The 18,321-nt window shown below is 40.3% G+C and overlaps 1 protein-coding gene across 1 annotated transcript in view; it reads right to left on the bottom strand.

The window, feature by feature from the left end:
- carmil2 (capping protein regulator and myosin 1 linker 2) overlaps positions 1-18,321 on the bottom strand; it is an 83,621-nt gene that overhangs the window by 8,979 nt on the left and 56,321 nt on the right. Inside the window, 6 exon segments of the mRNA XM_030731381.1 lie at positions 70-311; positions 801-869; positions 1,718-1,754; positions 3,792-3,896; positions 6,953-7,841; positions 15,510-15,613. Of these exon segments, the coding sequence (XP_030587241.1) occupies positions 70-311; positions 801-869; positions 1,718-1,754; positions 3,792-3,896; positions 6,953-7,841; positions 15,510-15,613 (1,446 nt within the window).

Here is an 18,321-nt window from a genome sequence, read left to right as displayed (position 1 = left end):
TAATGGCCTTGGTATAAGGCCTTACCACCTGAATTATCCTCCTGGCAACAGTAAATTAAAATGTATTACCTCTCTTGTAGTCTTCTCTGACTTGCCAGGATGTGCTGCTCCTCCTTCAAGCAGCTCCTCGGAGCTGCTTGAAGGAGGAGCAGAGGAGAGACATGGAGGGACTCCCCCTGCAGCAGCCAGGGTGGGGAGAGGAGGTTTGACTGAAACAGCAGGTTTGGGTGGCAGGGGTCCAACGGGACGCTCCGGGAGGGTGGGCTTTGGGTGGAGGAGAGGGTCTGGTCGAACAGGGCGCCTGGGATCAGCTGGGAAACAGGGTGAGTGCCAGTTGTTCCAGTTAGTGTCGACAGTTTGGGCAGATGTTCAGAAGGATGTAGATTAATCACAGAAAGCGTGGCATACTAGCAGAGACATCTCTGTGTTCTCATATCACAGGCCCAGATACATCTAATTTTGATTTGAATTGTCAACAAATTCCAAGAAAGACAAAAACCAACACGTTCTTTGTCTCTTTATGTTTTGCCACTTCTGCAGCCTGTCTGTGTGTAGGATCTTAAAACGGCTCACAAATATGGAGTTTGATGATTAAAAAAGCTCAGCATTTCCTAAACTGTTCATATGCTGAAGAGAGTGGACTAATTCACGTTGGTGTATTGTCCCACAGAGCTACAAAGTGCTTTTTATAGCTCAGTAGACTAAATTATATCAGTAACAGGATCAACTCGTTGCTGGTTTGGCTCTAAAAAGCAGTAAAATTGCATTCTATGTAGAACTGGGAGAGAAAATATTGATACCTGATGACGTAGACATGGTTCTGGGCTTCATGTATGTTCGAGGTGGTTCAGGTTTGTCGAGGATAGCACCTGAGGGGCAGAGACAGCAGACAACAGGGAATATTGTAAATATTATTATGTGAATTGCACATTTTGTCACACAGCTCTAGATGGTTCAAAACCACGTACACAAACAAATGAATTTTGGAAGACTGTTACTTATTCAGTATGGTAAATTATAATTGGCAGACTGGCTTTCCTGTAGTGAACTTAAAGGGCATTACACTGCAAACAACACTGACTCATTCACACACACACACACACACACACACACACACACACACACACACACACACACACACACACACACACACACACACACCTTTATCTAATACATACACTTAATGATGGATGCATTAGAGCAATTTGGGTTCATTATCTTGTCAAAGGACACTTCAACAACTGGTGGATGACTCTGGAGTCAGAGCCGTCCAGACTTAGTAACACTGGTCAGCAGTGACAATACCTCCACACTATCTAGCCAAGATGGAAGCTGTACTAATTCAACGTGCTGTCATTACAACTTTGGTGTGAAAACCCCAAACCCAAAGAACAGGAGACCTTTTTCACAAGTAAGATTTTCAGACACTCACATTTGAATTTGCTCACACAATTTTGACTAATCATACTGTAGCCTCCACTTTAGGTTCTGTTCACAACTACTGTAGCAAAAGCAAAACATACTTGCAAATCACTGTTTCTTTTCTTTGATATAAAAAAAACAGGTGAATTATTATGTGAACCGAATATTTGACTTTGCAATACAGAAACGGAACTAAACAGGAAAATTTCAACTGAAGACTGAAGAGTGTATTACCTTAAAAAAAGAAGATTTCTGTGTACTTTCTATGATAGATGTTGAATGTAAAACTGCTTACCATCAGAGTTGGCCTTTCTCAGCTCCTCATCTTTATTCTACAAAAGACACATTAGCAAACATTAAATTACTTTATACTTTTGTGCATCCATATTAGTATTTGACTTTATATATGTATTTTTTTCATAATGGTATGTCTTCATAGCGAGAAAAGTGCTACTTTTGGCTGCTTCCTTGCCACAGGAGGTTGCCACAGGAGGTAGCTCAGCATGTACGATTTGGCAGAGTTTTACAGCGAATGCCCTTCCTGACTTAACCCCAAAAGGGATTTGTGTCTCCAGCTGGAATTGAATCTGCAACCTTTCGCTTGCACAGTAAAGGTGTTAAGCATTATACCTCTGGAGGCTCCAATGCCATGAAAAAGGGATTTTAATATCAAGGAACTTCCTGGTTATGTCATGATCTGAGATCTTTGATCCTGCACTTTGAGTTTAACATTTTAAACTCATTCTTGCTGTTTAGATTTTCATATTCTAGCCATATTTCCTATTGTTGTCCGTTATATTATTCTCAGGTTATGTTTTCTTTATTTGTAATCACTGTTATCATTCAGAGTTAATTCCCTGAGGTTATTATCCTGCCCTCCTGTGTTCTCCGTCTGTTAGATGTTACTTCCGCTTTTACTTTGCCAGCCTCTTGTCTCGTATGTATTGTGTTCAGGTTTGCCTCCCTTGTCTTGTTGGTCAGATTCAGTTCACCTGTTCTCCCCAGTTGTCTCTGCTCTCCCTGATTACCTTGTTTGTGTATTTAAGCCCACAGTTTTCCTCAGTTCTTTGGTGCATCCTCCTCTCATGCTGTGATTTTTCCCCTTTTCCTCTGAGTTTTTGGATTTCTGGTTCCAGTCCTGCCTTGATTTTGTGTTTTTGAAGTGACTTCAGCATTAAAGCTACATTTTAGAGTTTAAGTCCTGTCTCCGGAGTCCACACTATGCCTGCCACACAGCTGTTCTGTGACAGGTTAAATAAATAAATATGCTAAGTGAAATAGTTAAAAGATAAACAGGAAGTTTTTGTGATGGATATTAGTTTGGACTGTTCACCTTTGTTTTCTCTTCCAGGTAAATTTGCCTACTCTGTGGTTTGGTTTGGGTCATGCCATATAAAAGTATTCAGAACAGAAAAGTTCTAATATGACCACCTCTGAATCAGGTAATATTTTCTGTACAATAACTATTAGAGCCATGTAAAACTAACCAAGTGAGTAGGTGTGGGTTGAAATTTGGTGCTTTTTAGTTTTCCTTATATTTTCCAGCATTTTTGAACCATCATAACTTTTAAGTACAGGAGATTATTCCATATAAACACATCAGGGCAGAAGAACACATGTATGTCCTGTTAAAAACTACAACCAAGTTTACTCCGAGTGTCAGAAAGTAAAGCTAAAATCAAGCTGCTGTTTAATCTTCCAGCTAAAAGTGATGTCTTAAAATGAAATCTTAGAATGCAAGTCATTTAACTGCAAGCTAACATGGTCTAGAGTAGGGGTATCAATCATGTGGCCCAGGGGCCAGAAAACAGCTAACAAGGATTCAAAGTGGCCTATTTATGGCTTTACAAAGTGTGAAAAGCAGCTATTCCTGCTGCTTCCTGGTGCTATTCCTACTGATGCCAGTATTAGTCTACTACAGAAGAGTGGAAATGTCTGGAAAGTTAAAAGTATTTGTAGATCTACATATTTTTGAATCATAAAAATATGATATACTATTTAATTACAAAAACTGTGAAGATTTTGTGCCATTCCACAGTGATCTGTAATGTACATGTAATGAATATGGAAAAACTGAGTTACATTGTTAAGACATCTCAGTCTATAATCTGTTTTCTTAATGGATTACTCATTAAATGAGAATTATTATTTAACAAGAAATCATTTCTGCTTGGCAAATTTTTAAGGAAATGGGGTAAAGGCATGTGTTTACAATTTCAGCATTCATGTGGATTCAAATGTACTTTGACTTCTTTACACTTAAAGAAAACTTCAAAGTTTATTCGTATGTATACACACACACACACACACACACACACACACACACACACACACACACACACACACACACACACACACTCCCATTTTACCTGGCTCATTTTGGTTTCAGCAGGTGGAGTTTTGGCCACACCCATTCTGTGCAACATCACCTGAAGCTTCTGTTCAAAACTAGATGTGTTCTCAGATGCATGTTTCTAGAAGACAGTACATAAAAATTTAGAGCAGTAAACATTCACACACACAGATTTCTTTTAACTGCTTAGAACCATAAAGATTTAATTGCAACAGCCTTACCAACAGCAGCAAAGCCATCAGCAAAGTCAAGTAACGTCACTCACACTGTCTGTACACACCGAGACACCTCAAGCGACACTCAGAAGTCACAGATTTAAGGGAGATGGAAATATTTAGGTTGGGTTTTGAACATAAAAACATTGGGTGGTATGGTATTGCTACTAAGTCTTCAGATGGGATAATTCAAAAAAAGCTGTTTTTGTTTGCTTGTTTTTTGTTTTTGTTTTTTCAAAATAGCAACTGAACCTGAAATTTCATATGTTAACATGTCAGACTGACTTTTTAACATGAATAAAGACAGGTTTGTTTTCTACTGGAAGTAAAAATAACTCTTTAACGAGGAGACAATTATATTAGTCTGACTACAGCATGAGAAAAGCTCCAGTTAAACAACAGCACCACCTAGTGGGGCAAAATATGGTCAGTATGAACCCTGTTCATTGTCACGTGAAAAACAAAGATTTAATAATTATGTGACTTTCACTTTTGACCTTGACCTCCAGGAGTTAATCTCTGCATGATGTCTTGATATGGAGAATAATCATTCAAGGTTTCATCAAAATCCTTCAAGTTTGTCTTAGATATGAAGTGAACAAACTTAAAAAACAAAGATTTAACAATATGATCTTGACCTTTAACCTTGAGCAGCAGAAGTTGCACATCATATGTTGAACTAGTAAAGAGCAATGTAACTAACAGTGATGTTGGTCTTGACCCCAGTGACCCCGTATACAATCCCAACCTTGATTTGCTCATAAGTTATACTATCTCACCAAAAGTATTCACCCTTCCAAATAACTGAATTCAGGTGTTCCAATCACATTCACGGCCACAGGTGTATCAAACCAGGCACCTAGGCATGCTTCTACAAACATTTGTGAAAGAAATGGGCTGCTGTCAGGAGCTCAGAGAATTCCAGCATGGTACCATGTTAGGATGCCATCTGTGCAACAAATCCAGTCAGGAAATTTCCTCATTACTAAATATTCCACAGTCACCTGTCAGTGGTATTATAACAAAGTGGAAGTGACTGGGAACGACAGCAACTCGGCCATGAAGTGGTAGGCCACATAAAATCATTAGAGCAGGGTCACCGGATGCTGAGGGACATAGTAAATAGAGGTCACCAACTTGCAGCAGAGTTAATTGCTACAGACCTCCAAACTTCATGTGGCCTTTGGATTATTTCAAGAACAGTGAGTAAAGAGCTTCATGGAATGGGTTTCCATTATGCAGCTGCTTGGCCAAGCGCAATGCAAAGCATCAATGCAGTGGTGTAATGCTGCCACTGAAATCTAGACTAGTAGAGATGTGTTCTCTGGTGTGACAAATCTTACTTCTTGGTTTGGCAATCCGATGGATGAGTCTGCGTTTGGTGGTTGCCAGGAGAATGGAACTTGTCTGACTGCATTGTGCCAAATGTAAAGTTTGGTGGACGGGGGGGGGGGGGGGGGTTATGGTGTGGGGTTGTTTTTTAGGAGTTGGACTCAGCCCCTTGGTTCTAGTGAAAGGAACTCTTAGTGGGTGGCTGTAGTTCAGGAGGTAGAGGAGTCACCTACTAATAGGAAGGTTGGCGGTTCAATCCCTGGCTGCTCCGGTCTGCATGCTAAAGTATCCTTGGGCAAGATACTGAACCCCAAGTTGCTCCCGATGCAACTGTTGGAGTATGAATGTGTGTGAATGTTAGACAGAAACCACTTAGCTGTAGAAAGGCTGCTTGTGTGAATGAGGCATTTTGTATAAAGTGCTTTGAGTGCTTAAAAGCAGAGTAGAATAGCACTAAATAAGAACCAGTCCATTTACCATTTAACGCTTCGGCATACTAACTCCGTTTTGGACAATTTCATGCTGTGAACTTTATGGGAAGAGTTTGGGGATGGCCCCTTCATGTTCCAACATGATTGCACACCAATGCACAAAGCAAAGTCCATAAAGACATGGATAATCAAGTTTGGTGTGGAAGAAGGAGTCCTGATCTCAACCCAATAGAACACCTTTGGGATGAATTAGTGGTGACTGCTTCTGGAAAAATGGTCAAAAATTCCCATAAACACTCCTAAACCTTGTGGAGAGCCTTCCCAGAACAGTTGAAGCTGTTATAACTGGAAAGGGTGGCCTGACATTATATCAAACCCTATGGATTAAGAATGGGATGTCACTCAAGTTCATATATGTGTGAAAGCAGATGAGCAAATACTTTTGGCAATATAGTGGTATCTACCCATGAAGCTTGGCAAGCGTAGACTGAACAGTTCTTGAGTTATTGAGTGGACACTTCAATGGACACCACCTGCCCACTATGGGTGTTCACATAATACACCCCATCTTTTGACAGGCATATAAAACGAGGTGCCTCAGTCTGTACACACCAAAGACACCTCTGTACACACGTGAGGTGTCTCAATTTGTACAGACAGTGTTTGTAATCAATCAAAATAATAAAAAAAAAACAAAACATAAAAATAATCCATCAATACAGTATAAGAGTCAAAATTGAATTAATTTAATTTAATCTGTGTGGGTATGCAGTTATAAAATAGGCTAAAAATGAGAATTTCATGTAGATGCTTTCCATTCAATCTTAATGTGCATGAAGATTTACTGGAATTTTACAAATAGTATTAGCAGTATTGGGTTAACACATAAGCATAGCAAATGGTGAGTATGGCATGACTGTTGTACTCATAGTATTTGTGCAATGCAACTGAATAATATGGTAACTTTTACAGTAAACCTTTGAGGAAGTGTTTACTCTGCATTAACAGCAAATAGTATCATCCAAAAAATAAAATGGGAGTAGATCAGAAAACAGGAAAAACTTTACTTAAATATGGTAAAATTAGACTTATAAAACAAGAGAAATTCAAAATAAAGGCTTGTTTATAGAATTTGGTGCCCATCAAGGGTCATATCATCATTTACAGTATTAGATATTAGATGTGTGTGTTATACTGACCTTAGTGGGTGTGTTATCCTTGTCGTCAGTGTCTAATCCCGTCAGCAGTATAAGACTTTGGCTCTTTCCCTCTCTCAGTGCCCTCTTGGTCACTTTTAGTCTCCTCTCTCCATATGGAGTCCCTCTCAACTGCTTGTCCTGCTCGGTTGGAGTGGGAGTGACCACAGGACTGGGTATGCGACCTGGCAAGACAGGAACGGTCTCTTCCTCCAGGTTAGAAAGTGCAGCAGTCACAAGATCAGGGCTTGTTGTGATGGTGGGATACAAGGGAGTGGTCTCACTGGTTGGCCTCGTCATGGTTAAGGTCTGGGCGGGTGACATCTTTTCCTGCACATCGCTTGCAAGATGGCTGGTGGCGACGAGTCCTTCTGTGGTGGTGGCATCAGTAGAAATGTTAGCATCCTCCACTGACCTTGCCCCTCTCTCTTTCTCTCTGTCCTTGTCCCTCTCCCTCTCTCTCTCCCTTTCTTTGGCCTCACGGAGGGGACGAATGAGGTCTGCAATGGAGGTCCTTTTGACCTTCACCCCTTCTCCTCCTCCTCCTCCCTCTCCCCCGCCTGCCTTGGTGGCTCGGCCAACTCGAGCCCTCTTGAAGGCGAAGAAGTCACCAAACTTTTTCTTGATATTTTTGGTGGGAAGGGTGGTGGAGGTGGTGGTGGTGGTGGTGACGGAAGAAAAGGTGGGGGGAATGGATGATGTAGAGAGGGGTGAAACATCACTGGATGTGAAGGATGTGTCAGTAAATGCATAGAGTGAAGTGAGAGTGGTGATAGAGGAGGTGACAATGCCAGAGGACATTGTAGAGGACAAGGAGGTTGAGACTGAGGGGGTGGAGCTTGACTCTGGGGGAGTGGCTTGGGCAGGGTTTGACTCCTCCCACTGGCCTTTTCTGCAGCAGGAAGACAGCAGAAAGAGCAACAGACAAGAAGACATTCAGTACTGCAACTACTGGTACAGGACCCAAGACACATGCTGAGCTCAGGTACACAGCTAACATTCATGCAAACAACACACAGGGCAAAAACATCCCCAGTAACATCTCTAGTTACTACTTTTTGCTCAACTAAAAGCAAGGCATGGTAAATGATCGACACACTGACCAAACAACCTGGAAACTATACCTGGACTTCCATATAATTTGCCTCATATTTTTGGTTAAACAAATCTTGCCTGCACTTCTTAGTCTAAGCACATTTGAAGCCCTCATTACATTTCCTAGTAAATAATAGGGACAAACCGTTCTGCTGCGTGGTTCAGATATCAGTCCAACTCTGGTCCTGATTGGATATCTGTGACAGCATTCTGATCTGGGGGCCAATCTGGGCATCTCTACGTTGTTTTGTCTTTACAGTGAAACCACAGCAGTTGAAGGGAGAGCTAACGTAGCATTGAGCAAATGGAGGAAGCTAACACCAAAGTGACAGACTTTTGGAGGAATTGCACACCTGCTATGCCTACATAACATATTGTTATCAACACAGCAATAAAACTGTTCTGACCTAGTTGCGCTAATGCTCACCTGATTTAGTGGGTGACTCATATGGTGAAAGTCTGCAGGTGCCTGGGTTCCAGTCCATCCCATCCCATCCCAATTCCTTTATATCATTCCCTCTTGCTCTGTTCCTACTTTCCTGTCTAACAAGAGCGCCACTGAGTGGGTGCCAATGCTTGGCTGTTCTGGATTCAAAGGAGGGGGGTGCTGTTATAGAAAAGTCAGTGAACAAGAGTGTGGGGTTCGATTGGTTTAGCTTGAACAGTATGCACCTATGGTGTGAATGTGAAGATTCTAGGTGAGATTGTTCTCAAGTTATCGCATTCACAAGATTTTCAGAAAACTCGACCTTTAACCTAAGGTGCAAAATTTTTAATAGATGCATCTATGGTGTGAATTTGAACATCCTAGGTCGCATGGTTCTCAAGTTATGGCCAATGTTAAAGTTTTTGTGGAACAAAAGCTGCCTCCGCCTCCACTGCCACCTCTGACACCAGGGTTATGACAATAGTTTGACTTTTTCTTCAAACAGCTGAGCTAAAATGCCCCAAACTACAATTTTAATGTATTGACTTTTATATGGTTCTTAACTCAACTCTGAAACACCTGCTGATGCTTACATTCATTCATTCATTCATTCAAGAATCATTTTTTTCATCATTAAAATATAGATTATATAGATTGTGTGGTCAGAAACCAGGCTGAGCTGGGTCAACCTGCTTTACTGACCATCAGAGATATAACCTGTGCATTATACCTGCTGCAGACAGGAGGTGTGTTTGCTTTGAAAAACCAAAAGAGAAGGAGGGTTGTGTGTTGCTCTGTCTGGATTCTGATCTGTACATTCATAATTCATAGAGAATATGGCGGCTAAACATGAATTTGTCCACATTTGTCACAAGTTCTTAAAATACTGTACATCTATACATTCTGAGAATACAGAGTAACAAATATATTCATGTAAAAAACAAGTGGACCCCATTTTTTTTCACATAAATGGACAAGCAAACATTTGGTCTTATACATAGTACCCACAAATAAATGATATACTTTATCAAGAACAATCAGCATATTATGTATACTCTTGTGCTCACAGGCTGTTCCAAAATGCTCCAGTAATAGTGCTGACAGAAATTTGCAAAATAGTTCTATTTTTCCACATATCTCTACAACCAGAACAGAATGCATCTCAGATCCATCTCATCACAACTAAAGCCACTAAGGACAAAGCCCAGTTATAGACCTCATTCTCCTCAGGTTCCTCTATTGTGTTTACAGCTTCCATTTTGGGTTCAGACGTTCTCTACTTTTAAGATTAGGCTTATAAACTGCTCAAAAAACTAAAGGAACATTTTTAAATCAGAGTATAGCATCAAGTCAATTAAATTTAGTTTGGAAGCAGAGGGGGTTGTTAATCCATTTCAGCTGCTTTGGTGTTAATGAAATGAACAACAGGTGCACTATAGGGGCAACAATGAGACAACCCCCCCCCCCCCCCCCCCACCCCAAAAAAAAGGAATGCTTTTACAGGTGGAGGCCACTCACATTTTTTCTCTCCTCATCTTTTCTGACTGTTTTTTCACTAGTTTTGCATTTGGCTAATGTCAGTGTCACTACTGGTAGCATGAGGTCATACCTGGACCCTACAGAGGCTTGCACAGGTAGACCAGCTCCTCAAGGATGGCACATCAATACGTGCCATTGCCAGAAGGTTGGCATGGAGGAGATTCTGAGACAGGCAGTTACTCTAGGAGAGCTGGACAGGGCCCATAGAAGGTCCTTAATCCATCAGCAGGACTGGTATCTGCTACTTTGTGCAGGAGGAACAGGATGAGCACTGCAGAGATACAAAATGCCCTCTAGCAGACCACTGGTGTGAATGTCTCTGAGCAAACAATCAGAAACAAACTTCATGAGGGTGGTCTGACATCCTCTAGTGGGCCCTGTGCTCACTGCCCGATACCGTGGAGCTCGACTGGCATTTGCCAGAGAATAGCAGAATTGACAGGTCCACCACTGTCGCCCTGTGCTTTTCACAGATGAGAGCAGGTTCACCCTGAGCACATGTGACAGACGTGAGAGGGTCTGAAGAAGCCGTGGAGAAGGTTATGCTGCCTGTAACATCATTCAGCATGACCTGTTTGGTGGTGGGTCAGTGATGTTCTGGAGAGGCATTTCCATGAAGGGAAGCACAGAAGTCTACGGGCTAGGCAATGGCACCCTGACTGCCATCAGGTATTGGGATGAAATCTTTGTACCCACTCTCAGACCCTATGTTGGTGCAGTGGGTCCTGGGTACCTCCTGGTGCACGGCAGCAATGCCCGGCCTCATGTGGCCAGGGTATGCAGACAGTCCCTGAAGGATACCATTGACTGGCCCCCACGCTCGCCTGACCTAAATACAACAGGACACCTCTGGGACATTATGTTTCGGTCCATCCAGCACCGTCAGGTTGCACCTCAGACTGTCCAGGAGCTCAGTGATGCCCTGTTCCAGAGCTTGGAGGAGATCCCCCAGGACACCATCCATCCTCTCATTAGGAGCATGCCCCAGTGTTGTCAACCATGCATATGAGCACATGGGGGTCATACAAACTACTGAGTGCAATTTTGAGTTGCTGCAATTACATTATGAATTCAGCCCTCTGTAGGTTGATAATTTTCATTTCCATCAAACAATGTGGCTTCCTTTCATTCCTAACACACATTGTTTTCAGCATAGTGTTGGAAATACTCACAACTATCAGCAGATTACTTTAATGCTGAATGAATCTTTAAAACTGAGAATTCACCCATCATGTCATGGTGCAGTTATATGTGTTTGCTGCAGACTGAGCACCTTTTTGCTGGTAGGTTGGCATCCTGATGCACACTTTCTTTCCTGTTTGTTTTTTTCCAATCATAAAAGCTATGTGATGCTGTACAACAGATTAGTGGGAAGCAGAGACTTCAGAACTTCTCTTTGAATCCTCTGCCCAAACAGTCAGACCCACATTTTGTGATCCTGTACTGTCCAGCACAGGTGGCGCAGTGGTTAGCACTGTCGCTTCACAGCAATGATGTTCCTAATTTGAATCTCCTGGTCTTTGGAGCCTTTCTGTGTGGAGGTAAAGTGATGCATCTAAATTGTCTGTGAGTGTGAGGAAGAGATGAGGCTAGTGGTCAAAAGTACCTTGAATGGTGACAATAATAGAAACACACTATAGTCATGACATCACATTTGACAGCTGTGGAGAACATTGCCTCAGTGAATGAACCCTGATCACCAGAAACAAAATCAGCTGTCGGTGAGCAGTAATTGAAAACCACTCATCCTCATTAGACTGACGAATGAATAATTTAAAGGTCACTGACCAGAAGTCAGTGGATGGCCGAAGACAGCTCACCACCATCTCTGAACACAGAGAACTCCACCTTTATGTAACCTGTAACCTTATTGCCCCACACTAGTTAAATATGCACAAGAGAAGACAGTGAGATAGAGCTGAAAAGCCCCAGATGTCATGATCTGAGTTTATTTTGTGTTATTTTCCTAGACTCCCCAGTGTTCCTTTGTGTCAGGTTTCTGTTTTACTTATGTCTCTTGTGCCTCGTTTCAACTTTTACTTTCTGTTTGACATTTTCCATGATTGCTTTCATCTGTGCCTCATTTTCCCAACTGTGGACACTTACCCAATTACCCTGTATGTAATAATAGTGCTGTCTTTCCTTTCTGCTTTGTTAATGTCTGTTAACTTGTCTGTTTAACTTCCCAGTGTGTTCCCTGTTGGATTTGGTTTCAGTTGCTTCTGTTTGTCTGTTGGCAGGATAACTCGGAAAATTATGAACAGATTCCGATGATAATTTCTGGAGTTGTTGGGGGTGGTACAAAGAACAATTGATTACATTTTGATGGTGATCCGGATCACGATCCTTTTTAAAAGGATTCTTTGCCACTGAGAGATACATAGTTGCATCTAACCTTATGAGGATAAGCCAGAATCCTCTAAAAAGAATTAGGGTGCAACATAAACATGCGTTCAGTCATATAGAAAAGTTTGTTCATGATCGAAGGAGGATTCCAGATCAAATGATCCGGACTGCTGAAAATTATAAGGCCAAAAAAGAATTCACTCCTATAGAGTAACCGTGCCCTCCTAATTGAACTTTGTATCAGCCACAATAAAATGAATGTTTTTGTTACTTAGGCCTGAGTTAGACTTCTGCTCATTATAGACTCTACATTATGGCTGACATTGTTGCCTGTGTTGTGCCAAAACCGATCGTCTCCCAAATAGTGATTTCCAGTATTTTTAATTCCGGTATTTGTTGTAAATGACTTTTTGGCCTATAATTTGTAAAACATATCTCTCACTAGTTATATCAAGTAGTTTTGAGCTAGCAGAGTCATAAAGATGCTTGCAGAACAGGTCATTACTTTGTTTTATATATAAGCCCTTCATAGATGTTGTTGACTACAGTCTACTTACCAATATAAACACAATATTACACATAAAAAAAAAAACACAAGGAAACATCAGAAATCACTTTTTTTTAAATGGACTGTTAAATGTGCAGTAAAGGCCTTTCAGAGCAGCTCAAGGGAGAAAATGCAGCATTTGGTAATGTCCATGGCTTCTAGACTTCAGACAGTCATTGACTGCAAAGAGTTTGCTTCCAAAATATTACAAATAATCCTTAATGATGATGTAAGTTTGTCCCATATGTTTGAGCCTCTGTGGTGGTGGAGAACAGGGGCAAATTTAGAAAGTTTGCACCACTATCCAAATATTTTTTGACCGGACTGTATATGTACATATGCATATCTATTCTCAGTGCATATAGCCTGCTAAGATTTAAACTTGACTATAATTTTCAAGGTCCATTTTATAATTACACTTACACCACATGAAAAAGGTTTTGTGAAGCTCAGTTCTTTTACCTGCATTTCCACTGCAAAAAGCAGTTTCTGAATGAAGTCTCAAGGAAACAGTTGTAACCCTCAACAAGTCCCAGCAACAAGGAGCACTTCATGAAGATTAAAGAGCTGTTCGGGTGCAGCTGACAGTGTTGAATGTCATCATTACACACGGCTATTTATAGAACCACTAAGTGATCATCTGTACCTGTAAACCATCTTATATCACAGTCTTCATTTTTAAACTCCAGAAGATACTCAATGATTCTTTCGTGAAACACATGCTGAAGAACAACAATCCACAAAGTGCTTCAAAATATGAAATTATCAGATCATGACCTGGGAATATGTTAGCTAGAATGTCTATATAGAGAATGATAAAATTCATCACAAATTTAAGCATTTGTGTTTGTGTTTGAATGAAAATTTTCTTGTTGGAATTTGTTGACAGAAAAACAAAACAATGAGGAAAACTGCAAAACCATTGGCTCCAGAGTACTGTGTGTACTGTGTGTACTGTGTTAATGCCTGAGGTCAACACATTTGGTATCTGTCATCTATAGATATCATTCTGTGTGTGGAAAATTGTGTATATGAATGGTTTTTGTATGCTTGCATCTGACCCAGGTCAGCTCATAATGCTCACTTGACTTTCTTTAATCTCGTTTACCATCATCATCATTCCAAGAGGTAATAGCTCAATAAAAACTGTTGCATTTAAACAACATTTAAACACATGTTTCAGCAACAGTAAAAACTGAAAACTCACTTGCCACAATTTTCAAATTTAATCAACAACATATGTGTACATATGTTGTTACATATGTATCAGTATTGTGAATTAACTTCAACCACAGCTGTCCTGAGGCACAAACAGAAGAAGTAGCTGCTTAGGGCCCCACGCCAACAAGGGGACCTCAAGATGCCCTCAACGTCACATACAGGCTGATAAATGCATATTTGTTGTGTATGTAATGTTTCAATGATAATCTTGAAAGACAAAATGAAATATGTTGATAAATATGTTGAGAATATATAATATAATATATGGTGGGGGAAGCAAGTCACGTTATTACAACCAACACTTATGCCTTAAAATTAAGCGACCTCTAGTGGTTGTACACGAAAGGGCGTGTGAATAACAAATTCGTTTTTTCGTTCTGAAGAAATGTGTATACATGGATTTTCTCAGATTTCTGAAAAGTCTTTGGGGACTAAATGGTATGAAATACCACAGGAGAAGTTTAAAAATGAAATGTACTGGTTATTATATGGCACTTGTCTACTTGAGCACTCCAAGCGCTTTATACAGCATGCCTCATTCACATCCACTCATACAAGCACTTCAGTATCTTGCCCAAGGATACTTTGGCATGCAGACTGGAGCAGCCAGGGATCAAACCACCACCCTTCTGATTAGTAGACAACCTTCTCTACCTCCTGAGCTACAGCCACATTACATGCCGACATGACATGCGAAACATTATTTTAAAAAGTGGCCTTGTATTCTATACGCACAATATGTCACAATATCAGGTTGAGTTGACTCCTGCCACCTGTAGGGGCGCTCATTTTGGAAACGCTCATATGGGTCATACAGGAACAAGTGAAAGATATTGTTCAGATTTGAGGACATGTTGGCATTACAGTTGGTAACCTCCCACTAGGTTACTAGGCAGTTAGCAGCCTAGTAAACATATGTGGTCCTCAATAGCTTTGATCATTTACATATTATAATGTACAATGCTGCATTAGCTAGTAAGGCTGCTTTTTCTGTACTGAAAGGTAACCACAGTTTTCTGATCTAAGGGCCTCTACTAGTCACATACTAATGAGACATCCTCAGATACTCGGCTTATCCTAGTGCCAGGCTGAGATATATCTCACTGTGTCAATATAAAACAGCATTTCTGTATCATAGACTCTGATAACAGTGTTACATTATGAAGATTATCATGTTGGCATATTTGCAGTTATCTCAGTTAACTCATTTTATTTTGTAAGACCTGCTTTGGGTGTTGATGTTTTGCTCATTTTCTCTGAGGTACTAGAGTTTGCTATACGTTCAAATTCCATTTAGGGCCTCATAACACTATTTACAGCAAGGGAAATATGTTTACTTTGTGTGTGTGTGTGTGTGTGTGTGTGTGTGTGTTAGGTCAACTCACAGTGCATAGTCAGGGATGATTTTCTTGGTGAAGAACTCCTCTACTCCTTCATCCACTCTGCCCATCTCCTCACTAGCTTCATTCTCCACCTTTGACACTGCCTCCTGTAAGAAGTACAGCATAACATACAGTATATAAAACATGCATTGGTGAGCTGCGCGCGCGCACACACACTCACAAATTCAATTTATGTGAAAATTGGCATGTGACTGACAGCAAAACCAAAATGTGGTGACAAATAAAGTGGCTCGTTAGATTGTATTTGCTATATTAAGGTCCAATGGTTAGCCGATTCTTCTTCGTCAGTGTGACTGCTCCATTCAGTGTTTTTTATCTCATAAATATACAACTTATTTTCATCTGCTTTCATCTCATAGCAACCAAAACAATTATTTTTCTCCTTATCACTGGATATCTGGACATCTCTACTGAAAGACTTTAAGATTACTGAAACCTTTAAAGATTACACCCACCACACAAAAAGTCAACAATCAGAAAGATCAACTTTTTAAAAAAATAATTTATGTATTATGAATTAATTTACTGTACATGTGGCATGGTGGTGCAGTTGGTAAAACTGTCAGCTCTTGGTTCAAACTTCCTGGTTAGCCGGGACATTCCTTTGTAGATGTTTTCTTTCATCTGGGTAGTCCTCCCACAGTCCAGTGACATGCAAGCTAGGCTATACGGTCATTCTAAATTGAGCATTGGTGTCGATGTGAGAGTGTGTGGAAGAGCTTCACAAAGAGTGGACTGAGGCTGGTGTCAGGGCATCAAGAGCCACAGTGCATCCTGTCTTCAGGAAAAGGGCTACAATCCAAATATCAAGTCACTCCTGAATGGCCTGAAGTCCTCTTTTTAGATGAAAGTAAATTTAGCATTTTATTTAGAAATCAAGGTCCCAGAGTCAAGAGGAAGAGCAGCGAGGTACAGAATCCAAGATGTTTGAAGTTCAGTGTGACGTTCCCAAAGTCTGTGATGATTTGGGGCCCCATATCATTTCATAGTGTTGGTGGTACTGCTTGGTCTACAGTGTTTTATCAAGTCCAGAATCAAAACAGCTGTCTACCAGGAGATTATAGAGCACTTCAAGCTTCTGACAAGCTTCATGGGCATGCTGATTTCCTTTTTCAGCAGCGCTTGGCACCTGTCAATGGTCTCAAACCTACTATCAAATGGTTTGATGACCATGTTCTTCCTGTGTTTGAATGGCCAGCCAACTCAACTGACTTGAAAACACTTGATTCAATAAAACAGACCATTTTCAAAGCAATCTTGGCTTCAATAACATCTCAGCAGTGCAGCAAGCTGATTGTCTCCATGTCACGCTGCAATGATGCAGTAATTTATGCTAAAGGAATCCCCAACCAAGTATAGAATTTATAAAGTTTGATTGATCTTAGGAAACATTCAAATAATTTGAGATACTGGATTTGTAATTTTCATTAACAATAAGTGAGAATGAGTTTAAAAAAAGCGAAACTAAAACACTTTAAAGTGAATTTATCTTGAGTGTGAGTTCAGCCAGACTTTGGAATGCTGTTCATTGTGATCTACACATAAAGTCATTTGCTCACAGTGCATTTCCTTGAAAATGGGAAAAATGTATTTGATCCCCTGCTGAATTTGTAAGTTTGTTCACTTCCAGAAATGAACTGTCTCTAATTTTTATGGTAGTTTTATTTTAATGGAGAGAGACAACAAAAACTCCAGAAAAAACAGATTATACAAAAGTTATAAATTAATTTGCATGTCATTGAGTGAAATAAGCATTTGATGCCAAAGTAAAACATGACGTATTTCTTGGTGGAGAAACTCTTGTTGGCAAACAACTACTGTACAAGGTTTCTCTTCCTCCAAACACAGCAGGTCGTGTTGATGCCAAAGAGCTTGCTTTTTAGGGGTGGCCTACTGTGGGAGCCAGAATTCTGGCTGGGTTGTAGAGAATCAAATAATTATTTCACTCAATGACATGCAAATCAATTTATAACTTTTATGAAATGTGTTTTTCTGGATTTGTGGCTGATATTCTGTTAGAGACTGTTTATTTCTTTGTGAGTAAACTTACAAATTCAGCAGGAGAGTAAATAATTATTTCCCCCCCTGTAGATGGTTGGTCTCTTGTGGACTCTTGTTGTGTAGGTGACAATCTACTGTATTTACCACAGAATTCCCATCATGCCCTAGAGCTTTCTTTCTTATCTCTGCATTCATTTTTTAATCTGGTCATTCCAACTGCACGAGTATAATTTTGCCACACACGGCTTCTGTTCCTCCTACTTTGATATTCATATTGCTGATGTAAGTTCCCCACACTATTTAAAATAAAACTCTGAACTCAGTCTGTATTCATAATTTAATCTAACTTAACTTTTCACTCCACACATTTCAGCTATTTTGTTGAGTTAGACCTTGCTCACATCTGCTGTGGACTGAGCGATATGGAGCTGCACTTTGGGACAGCTGTCACGGGTATGCAAAATTCTAACTAGGTCAAGCCCACTCTGCAGAAAAACACCCTTACAGTACCCTAGTGGGGTTGCAGTTGTGTTAAAACAAAGCCTTCTTCAAACCCCTTCCTTGTTGAAAATATAATTTTACATAGTCTTTCTGTACATTGTACATGAAGCAGCACATAGCAAAGACTTACTTTTACAAAAATTACACTACCTTTAGTGATGCTACAATAATACAAACAAAGTAACGTAAAACAGAGTAAAACAGAAAACCAGTTGAATTCTACTGAAATACTTTTAAACCTACAAGCTGTACAGCTAAAAAAAAAAAAAATCAATTTGGATATAAAACAGTT

Source organism: Archocentrus centrarchus, chromosome 6 (genome assembly GCF_007364275.1).
Source record: "Archocentrus centrarchus isolate MPI-CPG fArcCen1 chromosome 6, fArcCen1, whole genome shotgun sequence".
Taxonomy (NCBI): domain Eukaryota; kingdom Metazoa; phylum Chordata; class Actinopteri; order Cichliformes; family Cichlidae; genus Archocentrus; species Archocentrus centrarchus.
This window is presented reverse-complemented; position numbering and strand designations above follow the sequence as displayed.